The 27,949-nt window shown below is 40.2% G+C and overlaps 2 protein-coding genes across 5 annotated transcripts in view; both read right to left on the bottom strand.

Moving 5' to 3' along the window:
* Positions 1-24: 24 nt before the first annotated feature.
* Positions 25-12,530, bottom strand: slc66a1 (solute carrier family 66 member 1). 3 transcript variants are annotated; one of them, XM_053625627.1, is made up of 9 exons: positions 12,356-12,374; positions 10,749-10,800; positions 8,823-9,018; positions 7,326-7,455; positions 7,015-7,102; positions 6,252-6,421; positions 5,992-6,084; positions 5,302-5,487; positions 25-2,134 (listed from the first exon to the last, which is right to left on the bottom strand). In XM_053625627.1, the coding sequence occupies exons 3-9, from the start codon at positions 9,014-9,016 to the stop codon at positions 2,051-2,053; spliced, it is 945 nt and encodes a 314-aa protein (XP_053481602.1). In that variant the 5' UTR covers positions 9,017-9,018; positions 10,749-10,800; positions 12,356-12,374; the 3' UTR covers positions 25-2,050. The 3 variants fall into 3 exon arrangements, with proteins under 3 accessions (XP_053481602.1, XP_053481603.1, XP_053481604.1); XM_053625628.1 differs by lacking the exon at positions 10,749-10,800 and having other exon boundaries at positions 12,356-12,530; XM_053625629.1 differs by lacking the exons at positions 10,749-10,800; positions 12,356-12,374 and adding an exon at positions 9,114-9,345.
* Positions 12,531-14,332: 1,802 nt separating this feature from the next.
* Positions 14,333-27,949, bottom strand: part of trim33 (tripartite motif containing 33) — a 30,931-nt gene continuing 17,314 nt past the window's right edge. Inside the window, exons 5-20 of one of the 2 annotated variants that reach the window (XM_053625621.1) lie at positions 27,287-27,403; positions 26,940-27,054; positions 26,467-26,613; positions 24,830-24,947; positions 24,431-24,735; positions 23,904-24,080; positions 23,596-23,805; positions 23,348-23,486; positions 22,735-22,798; positions 22,211-22,361; positions 20,430-20,839; positions 19,700-19,823; positions 19,448-19,522; positions 18,568-18,720; positions 15,322-15,372; positions 14,333-15,142 (exon numbers count right to left, since the gene is read on the bottom strand). In XM_053625621.1, the coding sequence (XP_053481596.1) occupies positions 14,924-15,142; positions 15,322-15,372; positions 18,568-18,720; positions 19,448-19,522; positions 19,700-19,823; positions 20,430-20,839; positions 22,211-22,361; positions 22,735-22,798; positions 23,348-23,486; positions 23,596-23,805; positions 23,904-24,080; positions 24,431-24,735; positions 24,830-24,947; positions 26,467-26,613; positions 26,940-27,054; positions 27,287-27,403 (2,575 nt within the window). In that variant the 3' untranslated portion in view covers positions 14,333-14,923. The remainder of the gene's footprint in view (positions 15,143-15,321; positions 15,373-18,567; positions 18,721-19,447; positions 19,523-19,699; positions 19,824-20,429; positions 20,840-22,210; positions 22,362-22,734; positions 22,799-23,347; positions 23,487-23,595; positions 23,806-23,903; positions 24,081-24,430; positions 24,736-24,829; positions 24,948-26,466; positions 26,614-26,939; positions 27,055-27,286; positions 27,404-27,949) is intronic. The other variant, XM_053625622.1, reaches the window with a different exon arrangement.

The following is a 27,949-nucleotide window of genomic DNA, read 5'->3' as shown; positions in this document are numbered from 1 at the left end:
TACACACATACACAAAAAAACAAGTGGTTTATTTATTTTTTATTATGAAATGTTTAATTGATGTTTAACATGATCTGTATAACAATGATACACTGATACAAATATTATTCGTCATAAACAATATCAAACAGGATTATAAACATTTTTTAATTAATAAACTTTGCTTCTCTTTACCTTAAGATTTAATGGATTTAAGTATTTAACTTAGCACCCATCTCACTCTGGTCAACATGTGTACATGTAGAGAACGTGAGAACATCTAATAGCACATTTGCACCAGTGAAAATGCATGGATTTAGTTTAAAAGAGTGAAAGTGAAGGCTTTAGTGCCTGATTTGAGGCTCTCATTAGAACATTCCCAGTGGCTTAGTATTTATAAACAGCCCCAGTTCAGGCTTCTGATGGATGAGCCATCACTATCTTTGCACACTTCCTGCGGTCTCGTGGAGCCCTGCTGCCTTTCTCGCTCCATCCTGGAGTTTCACAATCACAGCGACACAATCATGCTCGCACTCCCTCACTGTCACTACACACACACACCCACACACACACAGTGTTCTGACCCTCTTCCTGCCTGGGTGGGCTCTCACAGAGGGCAGGGGGGGGACATTTTTAAGGTCATACATTCCAACCCAGTTCCCCTAACTCACACGAGACTAATGACAGCGACTCGGCTAATGAGGGGAAACGACACGAGTGCCTTTTCCAGGAACAACATGCAACCGTGACAGGAATCATGCCGAGTAAAAAAGACTTCCGCAAATAAGGAGCACTTTTTTCAGTTGTGACACTCATGGTACAGCACCCATGAGGCCCCAGTGATGAATTTACACCTATGTGAAGGACACAATGAGAGGTTTTTTCCTATATGTGTAAGGTCACCCTGATGAAAGTGAAGCTATTACAAGGACTTAACTTTGATTAAAGGAATATTCTACCATTTTTTTTCCTTTTTTTTTTTTTTTTTTTAAACCCGAGCTCTGTTTACCACATATATAGTATGTGTGATTATTCCAGATAATTTCGACACATTTTTGTTTCACTGGATTGAGAAAAGTTAACCTGGTGAACAACAACTTACAGAAGTCTAAGGGAAGTCATCTCTTAAAGGTCCTTAAAAGGTCATGGTCCTGAGATGAGACTGAAATGAGAGATCATTACAGTGAAAATGATTTGTGTTCATCCAACTTTCCAACGCTGTAAAAATGAACTCAATTTGTGTGCTTTTTTCCAAAGATCTGTGCCGTCGATATGTTATTAGATTCCCATGATAACGCCGTTATCGCTTATTGCATGAACACAAATATTTCCCTCTGAAAAATCTCAGAATGGAAGAACTAAACAGATTTAGATATAAATACCACTGACTGATTCATCAGTGCAAAATGTAACATCTGCCCCAACAACTGCCCTTAGACTTTCATTACAAGTTGTCATGTCTCCCTTTCTTTTGTCAGTACAGGGATTTAAATTAATGCCTGTGGTAGGTAGAGATTAGGGTTATTTTTTTAATGTGTGGGCAGAGTATTCCTTTAATCAAACAAATAAAATAAAGTACTCCCAGAATGCGAGATCTTTAATGCAGCCTTTAAAATAAGTAAAATGACTTTTAACTAGATCAAACTAATTTTAAAAAATAAACATTATTTTAAGGTTGTAAATCCCCATAATAACAACTGACCAAAAAACCCCAAAGACAGCCAGCATCATAGCCATCACATGATTTAAAAACCATTGACAGCAAATTCAGACGGTTTATTCCTAAAAACAAAACCCTGTAAACAGATCCGTGATCTTTAACACTTCATCAGTGCCCGTGTGACTTGTGCGTCTTCTCTTGACGAAGACATTGCAGCGCTTGGAACATCATCCAAAAAGAATTGAATATAAAACTACTATTGATACAAAATAAATGGGGACAAAAAAAATGGAATAAAAAGAAAAGAAAAGTGCTTTTGACAGTCGTTTGTGCTCAGACGTGACGTGAGGGGAATGAGAGTCGAGCATCCTGAAGGTCTCGAGGTCTGAGCACACCCGTGAGGACGAAGACTCAGGCATTCAGAAGAGCAGTAGTCTCCTCTGTGTCCCCTCTATTCTGTGAAGCTTTACTGTACATCATAAACTGCACCAATATCTGAGGATGAGGAGTTAAGGAAAAGAATTATAGAGCACACACTATAATTTAAAATATCCTCTCGCACACACATACATACATATATACACACACACACACACAATATAGCTTAATAATGAATGAAGCTCAATGCTCTTAACAAGAAAAACATGAAACAGTGATAACTCACGTCAATAGAGTTTCCAGGTCATTGCTTGTTTTAGTCAATATTTTCACCAAAACAACTGAAGTCATATTCCATCCTGTGTAATTACAGAATCATATAGATTATACCTGGGCTGCAGCAACGAAGATGTAGCTTTCTCCTGGACTAAATCAAAGTCTATTATCTAGTAATCCAGGTGCATTAATCTGTAAACTATTAAAATCACCAGGATTGTATTTAAACCATTGTCTAATCCTGGTTTCATTTATTTTTTTTAAACCTTTACCTGGAGTAACCCTATCTTTTATCATTTTCATTTATTTACATTTATGGCATTTGGCAGATGCCCTTATCCAGAGCGACTTCCATTTCTCTCATTCACACAACCGAGCAGCCGAGGGTTAAGGGCCTTGCTGAAGGGCCCAGCAGTGGCAGGTTGGTAGTGCTGGAATTTGAACTCACAACCTTGCAATTAGTAGTCCAATGTCTTAACCACTAAGTGACCACTGCCCACACAAAATTTTTAAAAATTTTTCCCTACTCCACCACATATGATAAAAAAAAGTAACAGTTTAAAAAAATGTGCACGACCAGCGTTCAAACTCAATGTACTCGAGAGCAGAAAAAAAAAACTTCTAATCCGGTATGTACTATGTAAATCATAAGAATAACATCTGTAATACAATAATATAATATAAGTAGTCATTGGTCATTATGTTTCCTGTAATATCAGTAACATCCACCTCATTTCCACCTACGCTGGTGATGTTCTCCAAACACTTTTTGTTGGCCGTTTATTTAAAATGAAGGACAGACAAAATTAAATACTGTACTTGTGAGGGAAAAACAAAAGGTTAAGCCTTTCTAGAACACTCCGCACCACTTGGGGGGACAGAATACATTTTGTTTGAGCTTGTGCATTATCAGGATTTTAGTGTTGCTGGTTTTAAGGTGAACTGCTTTCACGGGTCTGCGGGTTAGGAGCACGAGATACACACATTTCAACTGTGTATGACAGTATGAGTGTGTGATGTATGAATGTATGATGTTGTGCAGGACTGTTTGGTGGCCCTAAAACAGGGGTGTCCAAAGTTTGACCGCAGGGCCAAAAGCAGCCGCAGACAGATGTTAACTAGCCCCTGGCTTCTCTCTTAGAATGTATGATAGGAGGCCTGCTGGTCAGCATCTTTTCACCTTACAGTGGCAGTAGACTGAGTTAACACACAGTTAGCTACAGTTGTAATCAAAATTATTCAACCCCCAATGAAAATCAGGTTTATTGTCAAAAACCTACAGACTTTCAACTGTTTGCAATGAACAAATCAAACAAAAGCAACTGAAATAATTCAACACAACGAATACTTCAAGTGGTTTCCCTGAATTCAACTGAAAATGCAATTGATAATGACTTCTCCAGTTTCAGAATTATTCAACTCCTTCATGGGAAGCATCTTTAGTACTTAGTAGAGCACCCTTTTGCTGTTGATCTGCTGCAAAGCGAGATGCATAGACAGACACCAGCTTCCAGCAGCGTTCCTGAGGAATCTTGACCCATTCCTCATGAGCAATGGTCTCCAGTTCAGTGTTTGCGTGCTGCAACCGCCTTCTTCAAATCCCACCAGAGATTTTCTATGGGGTTCAATTCAGGTGACTGTGATGGCCCTGTAGAATCTTCCAGCACTTCTTCTGCAATCAAACCTTGGTGGAATTTGAGGTATGCTTGGGATCATTGTACTGTTGGAAGGTCCTATGATGTCCAAGCTTCAGCTTCCTCACAGACGGCATGAGGTTTTCTCCTAGAATTTCCTGATACTTCAATGAATCCATCTTGCCTTCCACACACTGCAGGTTTCCAGTTCCACAGGATGCGAAACAGCCCCAGAGCATCACAGAGCCACCACCATGCTTAACTGTGAACAGAGTGTGCTTTCTTCATTCTTCTTCTTTCAGACATACCGCTGATCTATCGTGCTGAAAAGCTCCAGTTTTGTTTCACTGCTCCACAGAACAGAATCCCAAAACTTCTGTGGCTTATTTATATGATTTTGAGCGACTTTTCTTGTGCTTTTGGGTCAGTAGTGGTGTACGTCTTGGAGTTCTGGCATGGAAATCTTCTGCATTTAGTACACGTCTTACTGTGCTCACTGAAACCTCAGTGCCTGCTGCCCCCAAGTCTTGCTGCAGGTCTTCTGCAGTCACTCGAGGGTTTTTCACAACCTGCCTTCTCAGAAATCTGGTTGCAGCCAGTGATAGCTTCCTTTTCTGTCCAGTTCAATTATATCATATATTTTCCACCCCTAGCCAGTTCAGGTATTTTCCATCTCAAGCACACCTGGTGCAACTAATGAAGCCCTTGATTAGCTTGAAACAACACCTGTTTTGCATGTTTGTGCTGTTGTGAGTGATTCTATTCAGGGGGTTGAATAATTCTGAAACTGAAGAATTTGGGGAAACCACTTGAAGCATTCGTTTTGTTGAACTATTTGTTTCGACACTTTTCTCAAAACTTCCAAACTTATTAACAAATTCAAAAAGACTGGAAGTGTTGAGGACCAACGAAGAACTGGACGTTCACGAACATCCACTGACGAAGGCACAACCGACATGGTGCTGGTGTACACAGTCCCCTACGTATGGAGACTTTTGGGACACCCTGTATATTTTTTCCGTAGTAGTCACGCTGTTAGACTTTTTAATGAAGTGTACAGGATGTAAAGTTGCATATTTTGAATTTTGGTCTCCTTCTTGCTGCTACTATTGTAACACATACCTGACAACCCTTTAAAAACAGAGCAAATAGACAAACGGTGGCTGTGAAAGTGGTACAAATGTGTCAGAGAGCACATTTGTGCAGCCCATAGTGCTGATAAGACAAACAGATAAGAGATTGAGAATGAGTCAGGTTTTCCTAAAATGTGTTGTTTTCACGAATTCAAGCCACCACAAAAACAACAGAACCAGGAATCAGACTTTGGACACATTCTGGAAATGTGTCTCTCTATTTCTGCGACTGAAAGGATACCACCAGGTCGAGTAAAAGTGTTCCCAGACTTCCGATGAGCCAGGGCAGGTGGTGGACGATGTAGCTGGTCTCACTCTGTCCTCGCTCCGGGTTCTTCACCAACACGCTCAGTCCGTACGTGACGTTACCCAGAATCACCAGCGCGAACAGAAAGACTGACACGCCCTTTGTTGACTTCCTCCGAAACTTTCAAAAGAGAGATCAGATGAGAAAGGGTGAAGGCGAGAGATGCCAGTGGTGGCATTCAGAACATGCTGAATGTGAGGTATGTGAAGTGACGTACCTAGAAAACAACCTCATACTACTGACACTCAGTGAACATAGCAAACTGAACATGCTAGGACAGACTATGTAGTGAGATCATGAAGAGGAAAACAGACCGGTATTTTGCCATTTTTACATGACCTATCGTGTTTTGTCTTATTACGTTTACTTTACTAGAAACACCTGTACACGTGCATATTCACACAAGTATCAAATCATATCATGTGGCAGCAGCGCAATGCATAAAATCATGCCGATACCGGTCAAGAGGAGAACGATCAGATTGGTTTGAGCTGACAGGAAAGCTATGGTAACTAAAGTAACCACTCTTTACAACCATGGTGAGCAGAAGAGCATCTCAGAACACACTAATGCTTGAGGAGGTTGGGCTTAAACAACAACTCCTGCGCAAACAGCACTACTTACATTTGTGTAAATCTGTGGCAGCCTGGAGCTGAGATAAAGCAGCGAGGAGATCGATCCGAACGTGAAGCCGATGATCTCCCTAGTGCTGAAAGGCTGAAGAACAAAACAAGTCAATAGAATATGGACTGCTTTGCCAGATAAACATCAAGCTCACGTCAGAACTGAGACCATTTTTCAATAGAGACTCGACACAAACTGAAACAAGGTGAAATTTCACAAAAACAAACGATAATCAAATACACAAAGCTGCCTCCGTTCACCTGTATTAAATTTAACTCAGCGTTCGGCTGATCCACAGCCAGCAGCGTTCGGCCCCTGAAACTCGATGAGGTACGTGTGTGTACAGGGGAGACGGGGAACTGCAGCAGAGAAGAAAACACCCCGAGTTCACACAGCACTCCGACTGCATACAGCACTGTTCTGTTGCCATCTACACGACCAAGAGAAAGAGTTTCACTCATCAACACATTCTTACAGCATAGGCACGGCTTTTCACTCTTTTTGGCCCACGTGTTAAAGAGGAATCTGCATAAGGTCCATGGAGATACGCTCTCTGCTACACTGAGCATCAGTAGAGACCTCGGTTTTCAACCAGGTAAACAGGTTGTTAAAACTATACATGCAAGAGGAAAACATATTTCAAGAAAGTTTATAGTCCTCAGAACTATACATAAGAGATAATGTCAAAATTTCCCCACGCTGGAGCTTTTCTCAGACCAAGACACAATCCGAAAAGCCTTTTTTATTTAATAAATGAAATGCTTGCAGATATTGTCACTGGACTGGAACTGATTTTGCATCGGTCTCATGCATTGACTGACATCGCCCAAATTCTGATTCATACATAATAATAATCATAATAATAATAATAATAATAATAATAATAAGAGCAGTATTTATGTCTTGTACCTGATTCCTATAATTACGATGGACTTCCTTAAAGTCTCTGTGCAACTGTGCTAACTAAACCAAAGACATGCTTTTGAACATGCTTTAAAAATGTTACGAATAACAGCGACTCACTTCCAGCCAGCTTGTGCTTCATCTTATAGTAGGTATACATGCTTAACATTAAAAGGTCGGCCAGGACGTAGTACACTGCGGTGTATTTCTGTAGGACAGATAAGAAGAGGAACAGAAAATCAGGATGGTCAGCAAATCGTGCCACTAACAAAGAGAAGCAAAGTGCTCATTCGTTAACTTCTAACAAAGTTTGCACGTAATATTTTCCCAAGATTCTCCAAAAAACAAACAAACCCCAAAGGCAAAGCACTCATATCAAAGTTGTTCATCGGCCCGGAGCATACCGACGTTCGTATGTATCGGTCTCTTACCTGAAGAGGAAGCTGGTCAGCTAAAAAAGAGCCTGCGAGATTACACGAGTCACCTCCAAGCCACAACAGCAGGAACCAAATGGATAAAGCGCTGTCCATATTCCCCGTCTTACATGAGCTGTAGTACTGCCTAAAAAACAAACAAAAACAGTATAAAGCAGTCAGTTCAGTCATTTTGTTTAATTTCTTGCAACAGAAAAAAAAAAATTATAAAAAAAATATTACTTGCTCCAATTATTAAAGTCTAAACAGAATATATGAAGGCGCTTATGTAACTGTACCAACAAACAAACAATGGAACAACTGAAGCAAAAAAGTTACACAACAACTAATTGCTCCCTTAAATTTAAAATCTGGTTGTGCCACCTTTAGCAGAAATAACTGCAACCAAATGTTTCTTTTAACTGGAGATCAGTCTTTCACTTACTTCTAAGACTAGGACTTACTCCTATGCTTTGGATAATTGTCTTGCTGCATAATCCAGTTGCACTTGAGTTTCAACTTACAGCCTGAAGACCATATATTCTGCTTTAGGAGTTTCTGGAAGAGAACAGAATTCACCTTTCCCTCAATTATTGCAAGTTGCCCAGGCCCTGAAGCGGCAAAGCATCCCCACACCATCACACTGCCACCACCATGCTTGACTGAAGGTATAATGTTCTTTTTGTGGAATTCTGTGTTTGGTTTACGCCAGATATAACGGGACTCCTGTCTTCTAAACAGTTCCGCTTTAAACTCATCAGTCCACAGAACATTCTCCCAAAAGGTTTAAGGACCATCAAGGTGTGTTTTGTCAAAATTCAGACCAGCCTCAATGTTCTTCTGGGTTTGCAGTGGTTTTCACCTCTCCTTGTGTGACTTGCTGGATGAGTCGTCGCTGTGCTCTGTGAGGAATTTGGGAAGATCGGCCACTTCTTGGAAGGTTCACTACTGTGCCAAGTTTTTCCATTTGGACATAATGGACATAACTCTCACTGTGGTTCTTTGGAGTCCCAAAGCCTTTTAAATAGCTTTGTAACCCTTCCCAGACTGATGAACCTTCTTCCTCATCGTTTCTGGAATTTCTTTCAACTTTGGCATACTGTGTTACTGGGTAAGACCTTTTAACCAACTTCATGCTGTTGAAAAAGTTCTATTTAAGTGTTGATTTGATTGAACAGGGTTTGCAGTAATCAGTAAATCTAGTCCAGCTGAACCCCATTATGAATGTAGTTTCATAGATTTTGGGAATTAGTAACTATGGGAGTAAATACATTTTAACACAGGCCCAATTGGTATTGGATAACCTTTTTGCTTAAATAAATAAAGATCATTTAAAAACTTTGTTTTATTTTCTGAAACAACTTAGTACGAGATATACACAAAAACACATCAGGATGGGGGCAAATACTTTTTCACAGCACTATAAACTGAAATATGAAGCGGAGGTATTTTAACAGATTGTGATCCAAACAGGACTTAGTGCGTGGATGAAGGTTAAAGTCAGGCTGGACTTACGGGAAAGAGGACACAATGAAGCAGGCGATGGACAGCAGACCCAGGACCACGCTGATCATGTCCCGGACGTCCTGAGTGCACTCTCCGAGTTCGTACCAAATCCATTCCGAGCCATTCGGGCAAAGTGAGCTCAAATTACCCCCATCGCTGGACAGAAAGCTGCTGCTGGACAGCACACCATCCCCATCTGACATGTCTGTGAAAAAAAGATACGATGAATTCTACTGTGTTGTGAACTAATTCACAAAGTTCAATTTATAGTTTGTTTATGCAAGGAATAAAAACAACCACCGTGTGTTGTTACAGGAAAACAATCAATGACAGGATGGTGCGATGTGGTCTGACGCAAAGCTGAGTTACTTTATCGCCCCAAGTTGATTATTTTCCAATAACAGTATCTCCCAACGTGTTTTATTCTTCTTATACCGCAGTAATTCCCTAACAATTACAATTTGTAATTAATTACTGAATGACACATCTTTTTAACTTAAGTTAAAAACATGTTGTGCAACATTCCTGTTATCACTTACGTCATAGCAGCTATAAATAGTTCTTAAAATGAATAAGACAAAAAAAAAATGCAGCTTGTCACGATACCGACAAACTGGAAAGAGCAATGTCTTCTGTCCTGAAGACTTTCCCGTGGCAGAAAATGTACTGACTGTTATTAAGCACTGACACTAGAGACTCCTTCCATCGGGGGCAGAGCCAGGAATGACATTTCAGGAGTGTGGGGTTGGGGTGGAGGTTGCAAGGAAATATACTACATAAAATCACTGCATGATCTGTAGAATATTGATAAGTGTAAGCATGTTCACACATTTGTGGTAGATGACAAAGAGTAGTAGGATCGATGATTTGAACATTTAAGGTCGAATCAACCCTCAACCACCTTGCTGAAAAAAACAACAGAAACTGTTACATAAATTCTAATAGTTTCCACTACAATACCATTACAAACCATCAGCGAACCATTAAAACCATTACCATTACTATTATTGGTCCTTAATGGTATCCATTAGACATAATGTGCCACTAATAGAAGGCAACAAATGACCAGCAGAGACCCACAGGGACCATTACAGTTTCCACTAAAACCAATACAATTCATTATAACAATTAAAACCGTTACAAATTCTCTGAGTGTTTTTTTATTTTATTTTTTGTCAGCAGGGCAATCTGACCATATTTATAATGTTGCCATAAATTACTTATCACAGTTACACTGAGAATGATTACATCATCATTAGTAATGGGTAGAAATGTACATGTTGTCTTATAAAACCAGATCAAGCCTTTTTGTTTTTCTCCTCATACAGCAAACTTTCAGCAATTCATCAGCTGATGGGTAACTAGCTGCCTTTCAAACAAAAGCTATAATCCACAAGCGGCTCATCCTGTTCCGTAACATAGTGTAACCGGGTATGGAAAGTATTCCATGCATTTAACGTGTAGAATTACACAAAGGATTGTGGGTTGTGTTGTGTTAATCCATGAATAACCTTTTGGAACCGTCATAAAATATTTCCCAGGGACGCTCACCCGAAAACCGCGCATTTACGCCCCTGCCTTTCATAGATTTTAAATAAACGTCTCCTTACAGAAAACGTCACCATATCAACGATTATACGTTTTTCTTTGTTAAATAACACGTATTACTATGTATTGTTATTCTTAGATTATACAGAATTACCTCTTACTATAGAAACAATAACAGGCGCATTAATATAGACCTGTGATTTGCCTGGTGACCGGAACTACTTTCTGAGCTGCTGTTACTGAACATTAAGAATAACATAAAGCTGAACATAACGAGGCTTACAGTAATTAGGTGACTGCATATGAATTTGGCAGATTAACCGCTCACACAGTTGAGAAAATGACTAAACTTATTTCAGGTCACACAAATGTAGAAAGTAATCCTACCTGAGAGTTCGCTCGTCAGAGGTGGATGAAAACAAACTGTCCGGCGAGTCCGCTTTTGTACAGCGACACAAAACAAACAATCAAAACAATGTCGAGAATACTTCCTCAATCGTCCGCAGTCGATTGTGATTGGCTAGCGTAAGCCTGGCGTCACACCAATGCGTCTTCGCAACGCCTACAATCTACAACGGCTTCATATTGGACATCTAGTGCACTAAATGGGGCTTAAAGCTTACAGTACGGCAATGACTAATGTAGTGCACTAAACAAGGGACTAGGCAGGACATTTGAGATTGACCCAATAGGATTGAGATTTGCATATGCGAAAACTACTACATTCGTGGCGAGCGCTTGGAAAAACAGCGAATTTTGACAGTTTATTTTTTGGGGGAAAAAAATTTTACTTAATTGTCAACTATAGTTAGACTAACTAGGATAGTAAAATGAATAAGCCAGCTCAAACACCGCAACGTGGTGCTTTCCGGTTTCACTTTAGCAAGAGGTCATAGCAAAACAAAAGTTCCAGTTCCAGCTGTTGGGAATCGATTGAGTCGATTCACACAATCACTTTCTCGATTCCGGAAAGGAAATCACAGTACATGCAAAAAAACAGCGTAATAAACCGAGTAAATGTACAATTTTTAATAGGTAATTTTGAATTTGATGGCCGCAACACGTCTCAAAAAGTTTGGGACGGGGGCAACGAAAGGCTGGAAAAGTAAGTGTTGCACAGTGTCCTAACCTTTTTGGAATTGGGGTTGTATATACAATAGTGAGTTGACATAGTACTACAATAATAATAACAGATAGTAATAAACTGATAATAATAATAAATAAGTCACCCTCATCATTTTAAAAGGAACTTTTATACGTTTTCAGTGCGCGAACTTGAGCCGAATCAAACTCACTCTGCTAAATCGACTCCTAAGCCGCAGAGTCGACTCTATTTCAATTGGATTCTATTTGAACACACGGAATTGGAGAATCGATTCTTTTTGCACGGAGGGTCACGGGACTAATGTACCCAACTAGTCTAGCTAGCTTACTCAATATCCTTTCCATAATAATGCTTCATTTGTAACTTGAGCCGAATCATACTCACTGTGCTGAACTGACTCCTATACCTTAGACTCGACTCTCGCAAATGGAATTGGATACACGACTCTTTTTGCACCTGAGGCATAAGATAAATGTAGCTAACAAGTCTAGCTCGCCCAATAAGCTATCTTTTCCATAAAAAAATGCTTCATTTGTGACTGTGTTTTCTGTCCGGGAATTAAATTCATAGTGTTGAATCGACTCTTAAGCCTGAGAGTCAAATCGCTATTCCCAACACCTGGAATCGAAGAATCGGTTCATTTTGAGATCGCCTCCTAGCCGTAGCTTTACCTGCATTTCCGTACTGCTCTACCATATGCGGTATAAGTCGTCTTTCCGAAAGGACAGCCATGTAGCACATTATATCAAAATCTCTTCACAGAATGTGACCTCACGTATAAACTTAATAAAACTAGGTTGTGTCATTGACTACATTATGAAATAGGTGGTTAAAATATTGTGAACACTGTAGATCCTTAAATTAAAACACTAAAGTTCTCACAGTTTACCTTTCGTATCTAATCACCTTTCCGGAGCCCCAAGCGTCTAGATCTCCTCCTCCTGCTGCTTATATCTGCCAAGGAAATAATGGCTTCAACGCCCTATGTAGTGCACTCCATGTCCTATAGGGTGTGATTTAGGATGCAATTTCAGGCATCATCTGACTCCCTCTCATATGACTTAGTTTGGCAATTCAGCACAATGGACTTCTTTAACCACAGAAGTGTTAGAGAAGAACTGAGAGACATGTTTAAACTACCTAGAAGTCCTTCTTTCGCAATGTTGGCCCTGATGTAATATAGTATATACACATGTATGTTTGCTATATTGCTGATACTTATTTTCCCAACACTGGAACTAGTCACGTGTTAGAGTTTGGTCACATGCTGAAAACTCATATGATCAAGGAGATCGATCACTGTATTACATACCACTTCTAGCATACATGACCATGTGTCATCAGTGATGTTTCCTGGGGTCATCGGGTGTTTCGGGTCTTTCAACATCAGACACCCTTGCCCAGGCGATCCAGCCAGGGTTGATCAAGCCCCGACTTGTGTCCAGGTAGCACTACCCCACCCACAGCTCTCCTCTCCTGATCCATAGCTATCTTGAAGCAACTTCCGCTGCCTCCGTGGCCAACTTCAGGCCCTTTTGTTTACTGGCCCCTTTAATGTCCAACATATGATCAAGTAAACAGAGCACTGTATTACATACCACAATTTTACATTACAACAGAAAAAAAAAACACCCAGATGCTGGACACCGTCCTGTAGAAATGGGGGGGGGGGGGGGACGACGACGAGATGATTAGACATTTCAGTCCCATAATTTTAAGCAAATATTGTTTCTAGTAATAAGAGCCCCAGCTCTTTTCAGCAAGTCAGGTCATTTGGCTCAGTTCATTCATAAGAGTCGACTCGGTCAGCTCCTCTTTTTCTCAACAAAGTATGCACTTTATTTATTTATTTATTTATTTATTTATTTAAAACCAGTGGTTGTTTGTCTTTGCCTATGATTAAAACGGTCCCATGAAATCCTTCTCTACCCTCTAACTGTACAAGCTGAATAGATAAAAATCACAACAGCAAGAAGATTTGGTTTTACACGGACATTAAAGGTGCAGTTTGTAAGTTTTACAGCCCTCCGTTGCCTGGGAAGCAAATTGCAATAGCAACGAAAACATTCGTGAGCATCTGCTGACACTATACAGGGCCAGTGAGTTGCTTGGTTTTGTGGCTGAGGCAGCACAGAGGGAAATGGTCAGACTGGTTCATGCTTCATGAAGACTACAGCGACACAAATAACCACACTTCACAAGTGTGGTGAGCAGAAAAGCATCTCAAAACGCTGATCAGGTCGACCCTTGCGGCGGATGGGCTACATCAGCAGAAGAGTTTCACTCCGGTCAGCCAAAAACATCCTGTCATCTGAAGCTACAGTGGGTACCAGCTCATCAAAATAGTGCAGCTGCAAATAAGAAAATTGTTAGCTGGTCTTTTTCCCATGATTGGCTGACGGGATAATTGAACGAATGAGCAGGTGTACAAGTGTCTAAGAAAGAATAACAAAAAGAGATTAAAAAGTGAAAAGGTCTTCATGTAGGTCTCAGTGGCTGGTGGTGGAGTTAGTTTCCGGGCCAGAAAAATATCAACAAAAAAGCTTAAAATTAAGAAACTAGGCAGAAGCTACTGTATGTCAATACTGCAATGCATTCAATACTTTCAATTCACAACTATTATACAAGTTATCTAATAATCCACCTTTTTACTTTTTTCCCCCCTCAAAGATTAATGCAATAAAATGTCACGTTGTATTAAAATAAAATATTCATGTTAAACTCTATCTGCTGTTGAGATTACATCTTGGTGTTCTTTCATTGTGACACAAACAGGTGGACTCAGCCATGTTTAGCTTAGTTCCTCGTGAAAACCTTTCATAACGACATATATACACCTGAAAGGGGAGTCTGAGATTTGAGAAAATACAGTGGTGACTGTTTTATTGGGGGAGGGAAAATTACCATTTATCAATCTCTCAAACTGAGATGAATTATTTACAGAAGAGCACAAAACTGCAACGGAACAAATGCACGTATACAAGAGCAAAGATAAGCCGTAAATATTTATCATACAGCAAGACGAGTAGATGGGAGTTTCAGTCCTTTTATAAAGCATAAATCACAACAGATTTACAAATGTGGTCATATATGATATTCTTTAAAAAAAAAAAAAAAGAAAAAGAAAAACCAAGTGTTTATTAAGTCCAAACTTAGTTTTAAATACAAGTTTTTTTTGGTTTTTTTGTCCTCATCAGCACCCTCTGATGAGACAAAGACTAGAGACAGAATCCAACTCATCTGATGACATCTCCCCCCCAAAAAAAAAAGAAAAACTAAGACTCATGTTTCATAGTTCATACTTATTTACAATAAACCTTCGTAGTAAGCAGGACAGGAACGTGTGCTCTAGATACCGTCGAGTCCAGCGTGAGTCAGTCAGAGCAGAATGCGCGAGAGATTGCGAGGAAGACCAAAAACACTGGTTTTGCAGCTCCTACGTAGTGCAGGATCCCCTTCACTTTACGTGTAAAGGCTTTTCTTCGGGTTTTAACCTCTTCCGCTTTGGCTGCACGAAATCGTCGTCCGAGTCCTCTGCCTCTTCCTCGGCGGTCCCCTCGTCCCGGGATCTTTTCTCCGGTTCTACTGGGAAACTCTGGTCGGGAAAGATCATAGCCAGCTTTTCCTCGAAGTACAGACTCACAGCCCTTCCTGCCTCGGCGACCTCAGAGTCAGCCTGCGAAAGGGAAGAGAGAAAGGGAGGGAGGGAGGGAGGAGAAAAGAGACAGAGAGATCGAGAAGAGTGAGAGACGAAGGAGAGCAAAAGAGGGGAGAATTAGAGCAGAGGGTTAAGTGGCTCGGACGCCAACGCACCTGCCCCAACCCTCCATCGGTGTGTGTTACGGAACGGCTTACCTGCACATTACTCTGTTTCTCCTCATCATATACCTGGATTATTCGAGACATCTAAAAAGGGGTGGCGATCGTGCAATAAAATAGAAAAAAAAAAGGGAAAAAACAGAAAGGGGGAAGAAATATTTTATACCATACATACAGAGAGGCGACAACCTCAACTGTATTTGAGGAGCACAAAATGTCCAAGGAGCACAATATTCGTTCTGCCCAAAAAAAAAAAAAACCCAACAAAAATAAAAATAAATAAATAAAAAAGTATGTTTGCCAAATTTTTTTTTTTACCCATTTAAAAAAAAATTAAAAATAAAAAATATCAATGTCTTTGATGTCTCTATCAAATTGTATGCCAAAAATAAAAATAACATTCTCTAATTGAATAACAAGTATATAGTGCTTCTTTGACATTGATTCCAGAGTCATTGCAAGAAAGAATACTGTAGTCACGTACACATAATTCCTAAAGTAAAAACCTCATAGTGCCAAGATTTTTGCAGGGAAAAATTAATTGAACAAAACTTCAAGATGTTTTCACTGAATGTGAAACAAAATAAAAGTAGTGAATGTCATGAACGCCGATCACAGATGAAGAGCTGGAACACAGTGAGCGGAGACGTGGGAACTTCACTAGGAACAAAGCCTTTAGAAGTCTTGTGGTCTTTAATAATCTCTTCACTCATCGCTTTAATTAAAGAATGAATACATTAAGAGCTTTTTTTGTGCCATGATGGCATTTCATGAATCGACCTTTAAGGTGCTTAATAAATGTAGATTTAATTACAACTGCACTCAACGATCAAAGCTCCGCAAAGATCTGATCGTAAACAAATGAGCTGTAAACCGGAGTGCTAGGCTGCTTTTAAAACCTGGTATTAGCATCTTCGTCAGGTGATCCAATTACGAGTGGACAGCTGAGGCAGGCGGGCATTTTCAGAGAACAACTGAGACTGGATGTCATGAATCACTTCTAGACTGTCCTTTATTATTTTACTCAAGGATATTTCAAATAAACTGCATTTGTTACAGTTCTTTTCATCTGAACCCTGTTACTGCCAAGCTGCCACTATTAACCCTCATCTGCTCAGATAAAAGTGTTTGCCAAATGACTATATATTAGGGGTGTAACGATACACTCTGGTCACGATTCGAGTCGTGACACTGGCTTCATGAAAAGACTCCTTTTTTAAATTTCTGTATCGTAATGCAAAAAAAAAAAAAAAAAAAAAGAGGTTTAATCTAAGAATATACAAGATCTCAGACCCGAGGGAAAATGATCACTGGTGGGGCTGGTGTCGTTTGAAAGCTGCTGAAGAGCTCATTTTGCATGTTGGAACATGGTTGTGTAGTCATATAACCTGTAACCTATGTCATCACTGTGATGCGAAACCATCCGTCACTTCACAAGCGCAGATGATTCCCGGTAATGCCACAGGCTCTCCATGAAAGAATGTGATCATGTGACCAGCTTGCTTTCTATACATTTAAACTCTATGGGTTGCGCAGATTGGGAACTCTGGTGTTCAGACAGTGCAACTGCATTAGATGCATAATTTTAACAGAATGCTGATTTCTACAAATATGAAACGCACATTTTCATGATGCATGACACATGATGCAGCGTTACACCCCTACTATACATATAGAAAAAATAAATGGAGAAGAAAAAAAAAAAAAGAGACACACAAAAAAAAGGCATTAAAAGGGTTTTTTATTTGACTCACCCTCATACATGGTAAACAAAGCCGTTTTGGGATTCGGTCTAAAAGTGTATAAGGAACTGTTTGAGGACGAGTAAAAATAGCACATTACTGTTGGTCAAAAATGTAAATGAATGGGTTTATAATTTTGCCTGTTCATATTAATGTTTACTCTGTCTAAAGGAGTTTAACATTATAGACCAATTATTATTCAAAGGCACTTAAAAAGTGATGCACTACTACTTTTTATTGTTATTTGGATTTCCCTTTATCCAAGTTCGCTTTTTTTTTGTAATTGAAAGTTTTTAGTGACTCTTCCCTGGTTTCTGGAAATACACTGGGGGATGCGTTAGTCTTCATACGATCAATTTTATCTGGTCATACATGTCTGACCTCTCTAAAACCGTTAATTTTAATACCAGGTACGAATGATGACAAACATGAAAATGTCACCAATGTGAATGGATGTGAAGAGACACAGAAAATGGACGGCTAGCAAATCAGACTTTTGTATAAGAAATAATTACTTGATTATTCGATTAGAAGTAAACAACTTTGATATGCAATTCAGGTATGACAGAGGAGCTACAGATGGAAGCCTCCATAACAACTTTGATGTGCCTTGTAGGAACTAAACAACAAGGATAAACACCATTCTCCCAGTTGGTGTTTAGACGATGGTGGTAGTGAGCACTGTTGATCACACAGATGTGGTATGAAAGGAATAGAACACTACGGGACATGCTGTAATAGGAAAAGGATCAACAATGGGGTGGTGTGAGGAAGAGAGTAGCCCCGTTCACACCAGGCTGCATCGCACCACTGCATTCAATCAGGTTTTATTCCTTACATAATTGGTGAGGGAATACATCTTTATAATGCTGGTGAGCTTCGGGTTTGATAAACGATGACGAGTAGGTTTTGCAATTCAAATCTATTTGCTTATCCATGTTTTTCATAGTGTACAACCTGCCACTCTGGATCGTCCAATATGTTAATTGGAACCATTTTACATATTTACGTAAAAGTGATGTCATTTGCATAAACAGACACCTTCATCTAGCCAAGGCTTCTTTCAAGTTACTGTGAGAAAGCTCGACACCACTGAACTCGACATCAGACAACATCTGGATTTTTACAAAAAAAACAACAACAAAAAAAAACAAACGTGCAATGTGTGTTACACAAATGTAGTACTGGAGGGAAATTAATTAAATGAAATCAAATAATTGAATTGCTGAACAGCCACTGCATTCATAAACACGCCAAAACGTTCATATCCATAATCGGGTCCATTCATTTGTTAGTATGGGTGTGTTACGAAAGATCGAGTGTACACGGTGCACCATACTCATGCAAAACACACTGCTTTCTGTGCCGATTCCGACACCGAAACGTTTACATCTATTTGTTTGGTTATGCATTTATCCAAAACCACTTGCAAATGGGGAAGAATAAAATCCAAATCACACAGACACACACACCACCATCCTAACCCCTGCATGCAACCCAGTCCCAGACCCTTAGCTGGCGTGGACATGCTCCCACTCACCTCGTTGTACTTGGCACAGTTGCTGAACACCAGACGGACATCGTAGACAAACTCTTTGGGGCTCTGGTAATGCTGCGTGTGCTTCAGCTGCAGTTTTCTCTTCACCAGGTTCAGGTCCATGGGGTTCTTTATGATCTTATAGTAGTTGGGCACCTGGTTAAAAAAAAAAAAAAGCCAATGCATAAATCTGGGCTGTACAGAACTCAGCTGGAAATGTGAAACAACCTAACACATGTCTGCTTGGCACCTGGAAGGCTTTGGCATGAAAACACAAACTGCATGAGAAAATATGTTTGGTTTTTTTTTTTGCCAAGTTTAAATGGCTTTAAAATAAGTAAGCAATAAAACATGACCGTGTGTGCCGTTTTCAAACATGTAATCATTTTCCTACAACAGCACGCTCCAAAGTGTTTTATTGCTCTTACACTACAGGTACTACAGGCCAATGATTTATTCATTCACTAGACAACACAGAATACTTTTTTACTTACTAATAACTACTAATACAACTAATACTTGTTGTGGAATGTCCGCAAAACGAGTCAGGTCCTGTTATTACTTATGTTATAGCAGGTATGAAAGTATGCATTAATATAAACCTGAGTACATTCATATAAACCTGAGGGCATTAATATAAGCCTGCGATTTGAATTACAGCCGGAATACTACCAGAGTTGCTGTTATAGAAGATTAATCGACATATAGTATGTCGATTAATAACCCTTACAAACAGGTTCACGACGTGAACACTACACTGTTGTGTTCAACACAAAGCAGGCAGACTCGGTAATAAACATTTAAAAGGTTAAACCTGACAAGAAGAAAAAAAAAGTTTTGGAAGCAACACTACTATAGTGGCATGACATTTTGGTGATCTTACCGAAGAAGGAACGGGTTCCTGAAACTCTATACTCAACTCATGGCAGAATAAATAAAGCAGCAGACGCTCACATCTCTGAAAAACAGGAACAGAAACCATTAAAAAGGAAATTAAACTTGAAGAAAAACCATCACACGCTCACAAATATAATGTACATCAATTGTACTTTCTCCTTAGCATCAAGAAACAGACTATTTCAAACTGGAACAAAAATAAAAAAATAAATAAAACAGTTCAGGTTGAGGAACTCACCCTCTGGTCCTCAGGACTCAGACCCTGCTCACTCAGGTCTTTCTTACTAGGAGGATCATCATCGCAATTATACTCTATCTCAGGGTTGGTCAGACTTCTACAAAACGTGCACATCCAGTCTCCACTGTATGAGAAGAAAATAAGGAGAGAAGAAAGGAGAAAAAGAGAGCTCAACATCTGAAATAAACACTTAAGAGTCAAGATGCACAAATCCGATCTGTGGTTTTTATAAAAAAATAAAAATAAAATAATAATAATAATGTTTTTAAAGATTTGAGCTACTTTTATACTTGTGTCCTGCCGGGATGCATATGTGGCCATGCAAGTGTAATCAGAATAATTAGGCTGAAATTATTTATATTTGCATCAAAAGTCACATGTCTGGGCTACTGATTTGTCCACTCCTGGAAGTAGTAACCATATACGCTTGATGAGATGGACACAGGGTGCGTTTAGGATTCAAATGTGCCTTAAATAAAATGTACCGTCTCAAGTCCTCATAAGAAGCCATTGAACTTTAATGTGCTATTACAGTACATTACATTGCTAAACACTAAAAATACTACTTGTCAGTCGTTAGATGGTTATGACAACATCGTCTTACTTTACGTGAAATATAAATTTTACAAATCATTAATAATTTTTTTTTTTTTAAAAAAAGAAGAAAATGGAGATCATGAGTAAATAAAATCCTACAAACCATGCAGCAGTATGTTAGGATGGTGCTAACCTGGGTGAGGAGCGGAGTGTAGGAACATGACAGGTGATGTGGAAGACTTTAGGGCAGCGGTCGCAGCACAGGAGTTCTCCCCCATTCTGACACACCGCACACCAGTCTTCGTTCGGGTCGTCCTCTTTTCCGTCCGTGTTCGACTGGCTGGTGGCGTTCGTCTGAGAGCCACCGATGTTGCTCCTCTGAGAGCGATGGGAAATCAGAGTGGTCTGGGTCCCATTGGTGAAGTGAGCACTGCTATTGGAGCTCGGCTTTTGCGTGCTGCTGCAGGACGGCGGCTGGTTCTCGCTCTGGGGCTCCATTTTAATGTTCTCTCCCAATGTCCTTAAAATGTCCTGCACAGAACCGGTGGACACGGAACCGAGCACAGGGAGAGGAGGAGTCAAGCTGGCTTCCGGACTGCTCATCTGGACACAAGGAGAAGACGAATTAGTCTCTGTTGTTTGTTTTTTTTGTATAATGAAAATTCTAAACACACACATACACACTACTTTATGCTAATGCACACCCAGTTTGAAAATGTTTTATCCCCTAAATGTGCTTGAAACTGAACATAATCACATGATGTTCAGATAAAGACTGCTGCTGAATTCTCAAATCTGATTTCTCGGTAACGTGACAAAAAGAGATTGGTGAGGAAACGGCTGTTTATCGCCGTTAAAACTAGAGGTTGACCGATACTGATAACCAAGTTGGGTAGTGACCGATTAAATAATTAATCAACCGATACTCAAATACTGCTGAAATTTATTACAAAAATAAACAGTAGTGACTATACCAAGAAAATGTACTGTACTTATTTTAATGAAATAATTATATAAATATTAATATACATCAACAAATATTAAAGTAAATAAAAGATATACATCCAAACCGAACCAAAAAGTAACCCTCCAACTAACAAAAATAGAGACATCCAAAATGATTCAAAAACACTTCAAACAACATGACAAAATTTGTCAGCGATAGTTTTTTATTTCACCTCTAGAAGTCGCTCTCACACTTTATAAAGACAGCAGACACTTCTCAGCTGCTTCGCAAAGGATGCAACCAGGATAAACTATCTATGTGGATTTTTGCCATAACCGATAGTTCCAGCAATCGGTTATCGTGCTGATTAATCAGCAAAACCGAGCAGTTGACCACTAGTTATTATGTAAGTGATAACAGGAACTTATTATCTATAACTATAAATGGATAAAAATGTCACTTTTTTAATAAATAACAATTGTAAGCATGGCAAGAGGTAACTAATTACACTTTGCGTCAGGTTGCAATCACCATCCAGGTCACCGATTATTTTGCTACAACACCATGCCTCCAAGCACTTTATTTCTTTTGCATCCTTATGTAAAGAGCTTCACAATTATTACAAATTCGAAATGTAACTAATATAGCAAGGAACTGCTCAACAACTTTTAAGTTTCCTATCTAGACAACGGTGATCAGTTTTAAAAGGAGTCAATGGAATTTTCTGCACTTCTTCAGTGCTCTAAAACTGGGATGCTCCAGTTATGACTTACCATTAATACAAGTAGAAATTCAGTCCTGAAATTTGGATTAGGGCACAACAACATTTTGGCAAACAAAATTAGACTCAAAAATGAATACAAACGCCTGTGTTTGGTGTGATAAGGCCTTAAAACTAGTACAATGCCTGACATAAGCATAATCAACCAGAATGGGAATTATTTGATTCACAGCTGCACTATTGACAAAGATAATGCAGTCGGAAGTGTGTTTAAAGGCAGAGCTAAAACAGAGAGAAGTCAGAATACCATGCAAGCACTCCGTCGGCCATCTTTGCTCCGTTCTGACTTGACGTTGGCCCCAGAGAATCCACACTCCTCCTCCGCGCCAGGCTCCTGTTTGACCTTCACCTGTTCTGCAGCTGCGTTCCCAGGCCCTGAACTGCCCGCTGACCCTCGGCTGCAACACACACACACACATACACCCATGCACAACTGAGCATGCTTTCACAACAAAGTCATCTACAATAAAACCACTAATAATTAATTATAGAATCGATTTCAGTGTTGTTTTTTAACATGTGACATTCAAATCAAGGACTGTACAATCCAGCAATATTGTCGTATGTGCTAACAAAAATTCATCCCGTGCTAAAACAAAAAAATATTTTACAGTCACATCCATGTGAAAGAACACTGTGTGCAGCGTGCATATGTTCACCCACACATGCTGCTGTTAAATATCACTGTGCTCTTTAGGGAAGTGATCTAATGACCAAGACAAAGGGAAAAAGCGCACCAGTACGTTTGAGCTGCTGCACTGCACCACTTACCTGCCGCGACTTCCTGTGCTGGAGGAGCTGGACGGCCGTGCAGGAGTGAGTGAGCTTGATAACCCTGGAAAACATCACAAACATGCATTCAAAACAAAAACATCCATACACATGCATACATACATACATACATACATACGTATGTATGTATGTATGGGATGGCTGTCGCTCAGGTGGTAGAGCGGGTTATCCACTAATCGTAGGGTTGGCGGTTTGATTCCCGGCCCACATGCCGAAGTGTCCTTGGGCAAGACACTGAACCCCAAGTTGCTCCCAATGGCAAAGTTAGCACCTTGCATGGCAGCTCTGCTACCATTGGTGTGAGTGAATGGGACACCATGTAAAGTGCTTTGGATAAAAGCACTATATAAGTGTGCCATTTACCATATATATCACTATTTGTTTGAATATTTTCAGTCAGTTTGCTTGCAATTACATTTGTTTACCTAATCGTTGGCACAAAATATTGATTTTATTTACACTACATAATATTTTAGTAACAGCAATTTTTTATTGTTATCTTCTTTTTTGGACACTGCTGTTATTTATTTCATTATTATGTTCTTATTTTATTTTTAAAAACACATGACTGATATACATTAAACCGACATACCTGAGGACCCTGGAGAGTGTGTGGACGGGCCCGGTGAGGAGTTGAGGTTGTTGTTAGATGCCAGAGTTGGAGGTTGTGTGCTAGCGGAAATGTAGCGACTTAAGAGATTGTCCAACATGGTGGAACCTGCATCCTCCAACTGACAAACAGCAGGGGAAAGGGAAAAAAAAAACCAACAACAACATTTCAGTGGGTGGATCCTAGCATGTTGTACAAATCAGATCAGTTCAAGAGCACTGTGTATGTACCTGAATGGGGGGGATGTCAGGGAGGCAGGGCAGGTTCTCAGGGTTGGTCACTGAAGGAATGAGCTCGATGGGGCCCACCACAGGGCTGGTGGGCCCCCGGTGGCCATGTGCACTGGCCATACTGGCGCTGGTGGGGCTGGTGGGGTTGGCAGCACTGACGTTGTGCAGGGATGATGCAGGGAAGGGGCCGACGTGGCCGGGGTTGGAATGCTGCAGGGGAAAGAGAAAATGGGTCGGTTTCGAAAGGGAGGCTGTGGAATGAGGTTAAACAACTCCTGATTCTGCAATGTAAAACACGTCACACTGACCTGTCTCTGGAGCTGTGATTGCATCATGGGATATGGTTGGCCGTTGAGGCGGGGCTGGGTCACAGGCATGCGGTTTTGCGAGTTGGCCATGCGCAGGTGAGGGGGTGGGGGGTACATGTGGGGCCCACCGTTAACACCCTCCCTCTGCAGCGACTGCATACTGATGAGTCTTGGTGGCTAAAACAGAGACGATGCTCATTAGCGGTAATGAATATAATAAATAATAAAATAAAAAGAAAGAACACAAAATCAAACACTAATTAGAGTACTAATTAAAATCTGAGGGAATATCTGTGCAGGGGAATCGCCTCTACTTTTCGCCACTATTTTTATTCCTAGCTTACTATTATTTCGAAACATTAACCCTAGAGCTATTAGTTTGTACGTACAAAAAAAGGGGAAAACTGCAAAGAACCCACACTCATAGAAAGTTTCAGAATCTCGATGTTTATAGTCTACTGAAATTAAACATAATGCAATGCAAATACATGCACTAGCCATCCCAAACATACACACACACCACTCACCTGCTGCTGAATCATCTGAGGCGGTCCTCCCTGTCGTGGATGCTGGGATATTTGCGAGGCAATGCGCATTTGTTGCTGTATCTGCTGTTGATGCTGTTGATGCTGCTGTTGTTGATGCTGCTGCTGCTGCTGTTGTTTCTGTGCAAAAGCAGCCTGCTGCTGCATGTGCTGAAGTCGCAGCTGTGCCAGGTTGATCTGCCCAGGGTGTTTTCCTGCGGTGTTGTGGCCTGGTGAAATCTGCTGCCCCATCATCATGTTGGGAGGGTGGGGGTTTGGTGGGGGAACCTTCTCAATCACCAGGTTCCCTAAGCAAGAGGAGAAAAAAATACGATTTAACTCGAATGTTTATATAGTGTTTTGCCTTAACAATGGGATTTTTTTTATGTGCATTTTATTTACCGAGGTTTACGACATTCTTGGCCCAGAAGGTGGGGTCACAGAAGAAGCGGACCGCTCCGTTGGCATGAGGCACCGCGTCAACACGAGCTTTAAGCATGAAGCGCAGCTGGTAGGTGATCTAAACAAAAGCAAAGGGAAAAACATCAGAACGTCATTGAAATGATTAGGACTCTAAAACAACGCGTCTAAAATAAAATACATCGTAGAACATAATCCAAACTGTAATACACAGAAATGAACAACGGGGGCAGTGTAGCTTGAGCGTAAGGTCTTACGAAGTGATCGGAGTCACACAATGTAGAAAATTTAGAAGTGAAAGATTGGCATGAAAACGCAAACGATAAACAGGGTGACATGGTAACTTGCTGGACAGTGTTTCAGCTCTGACCTGCCACCTAGTGGACATCACTTTTACGAGACAAAGCGATTCTGAAAGTTGCTCGGGAGAACAGTGTGTCCTAAATGGTGACGGACGAGCATATGAGCAATGATGAAGTTTATCGATATTGCCCTGAAGGACATGGCAATATAGTCAATTGTACCTTCTCCCAGGGATGAGAGCTGATACAAACCACCTTATTAGCTGAACCGGTCGTGTTGAAATACAGACTGCTCTGTTACTTAACCTAAAGAGCATTGATTTTCACCACACTGGTAAACTGACTAGGCCACCATAGTAAAACATCACATGCTGCCCAACCAGGAGAAAGCACTGCACTGACCCGCTTGCTACAGTCGATGACGTTTTAGGTGCTGCTCACAAATCTGTGCACATCAAATAGCTCCTTTACAACCTATTGAGAAAGTGCATCAAATCATACACCGTTACAAAACCGTAAGAAATTATAGTTCCTCTTTGGCCACGTTCACACCTAGCATTAACGTGCTTCAACATGCCGATCAGATCACGAGTGGACAGCAGAGTGAGACGCACAGCTGTTCGCACCTGGCATTACGACTGCATCTTCGGTGACCATCTGTGATCGGATTTCATGCTTTCGCTTCATTTGTTTCCAGGCTAAAATGTCCTGCGCATCATATTACGTGCACCTTTACACGTTGCTTCGAAAGTTTTAATCGGGCGGTCTTCTGCCTGCATTTACTTTCCGCGAATCATATTGCAAGTAGCTTTAGTAGGCTGTTTCAAAAGTTTAAATTGCCAAATGGTTCACTCATCCCGGCTGTAGATCAAGTTTCTCACCTCTCGCGTCACATTTACACTTGCACTAGGGGACCATCTCGGACAAAAGGGGCACCAAACGTTCAGTGTTAATTGAAGTAAACCACAACTGTGACTGAATGTACATTCATTTCAATGTAATTTTTTTTTAGCTATGTTCGTGTTTGTGACGAGTTGTTAAATTTCAATAAGATAGTTATATTTTTGGCACGCTATGATTTTAAATAGGCATTAAAACCGTTATTTATTTATTTATGTTTTGGCATAACTTTTTTTTTTTTTTTTACTGCAGCACATAAATGGCAAAAAGTCTGCAACAATACACGTACACATACATAGCATTGTTAATAAGCCTGGCAATGACCGCAAGTCACCAGAGAAGCAAACAAACATGCAGGCACATAAAATGGCTTTTCATGTGCATGGTTTAGTTTCGGCTGGCATCAGAGTGACTCACCAGTCTCTTGCTGTAGAGCAATGCGGTGCTGCTGCCGTTGCTGATGGCCCAGTGTGTGAAGCGCAGAACGTGCAGGATCTGCTGCGCCAGTGAGCTGATGTCTCGCTGCTGGTTTATCAACTTCACGGTGCGCTCCTTCGTCACGCTCTGCAACAGGAAAACCACCGAGGACATGGAGCTCAGAATTTATTTTCCCTTCACTGAAAGGGTGTGATAATCTCATTTATAACACAACTGTGTTAAATTCTCAATTCTGATTGGTCTAAACATGTTGATTTTTTTTTTTTTTAAATAACAGTCTGGCTATAATTCAAGTTTACATTAATGAACGTTCTAATACGTTATCGCTTCAATAGTAACAGCTACATGGACCTGTATTGCGGAAACTCCACGTAAGCCTAATAGAAACAGATTAGTTACATTATTTAGCAATATTTAAGGATACTGTTTTTGTATTTCTGCATTCCCCATACCTCCAGCTGCTGAAGCAGAGCTTTGCCTTTCTTGTTGATTTCATTGATAAGCGTGAAGACGGCGATCTTAATCTCATGCTCAACCTTCTTGTGCGTCTCAGCCGCCTCTTTTAATCTGTAACGAGAAGAAAGAGAAAAAATATCATTAAATGAACAAATTAATACGCTTCTAAGAAACTAACAATTGTCCAAATCTTATTTAATATGGAGTACTATATAATCTTAAATAGTAGGGAGTGTCTAATTGTAGTAATTGTCAGCTTGTGAAGCATTTGAATAACGAATGAATAGGTTGAACTGACATGTAACTACAGTAACACCTGTGATTTACACACATTTAACCTTACCTATTTTGCACCTGAGCTGCAGAAAACTGTACGAAATTCCTCTTCTCGTGCAGTTTTGCCATGAACGTCTCAATAATTCCTTTCTGATTCTCAAAGGCCTCCTCCAGGAACTGGTACCTGCCACAGAGGACAAGAAAATCAGTGGGCTTTATAGAGTTTCACACCACAGCGCCGTGGAATTCTCGCTTCTAATTAGTCAGAAGGTGTTGATTAATTATTTTTTTAACAGCAGCTCTGACAGCTTTAAGTCAAAACACGTGTTTATTATAATGGGCTCGTTATAATACGTCATTCGATAGTAGTGGCAAGTTCACATGGATTTGGATGGTGGATAATCCTTGTGATTGAAGACTAAGACTAAATAAACTAAAACGTTGCTACTTAAAGCAAAACATACTTTTGTTGAGATGGCAAGATTCTCTATAAAGAGACGTTTAACATTCGTGGAAGGAGTCTCCAGTGTCGGAGAATTGTAACCATCAAGTCTCAAGAGGAGGGGGAGGGGGGAGAGGGGGGGTTTCAGGACAGGAGACTTTTCGTTTGATCTGTAATATTTCATGATGTTAAATGTAACTGTAAATGGATATCAAGATAAAAAGTATAAGAAGCCATTCTTTAACTTATGGAAGAAAAAAAAAATTATATAATAAATATGTTGCCTGT

This window comes from Ictalurus furcatus, chromosome 5, assembly GCF_023375685.1.
Source record: "Ictalurus furcatus strain D&B chromosome 5, Billie_1.0, whole genome shotgun sequence".
Classification (NCBI taxonomy): Eukaryota; Metazoa; Chordata; class Actinopteri; order Siluriformes; family Ictaluridae; genus Ictalurus; species Ictalurus furcatus.
This window is presented reverse-complemented; position numbering and strand designations above follow the sequence as displayed.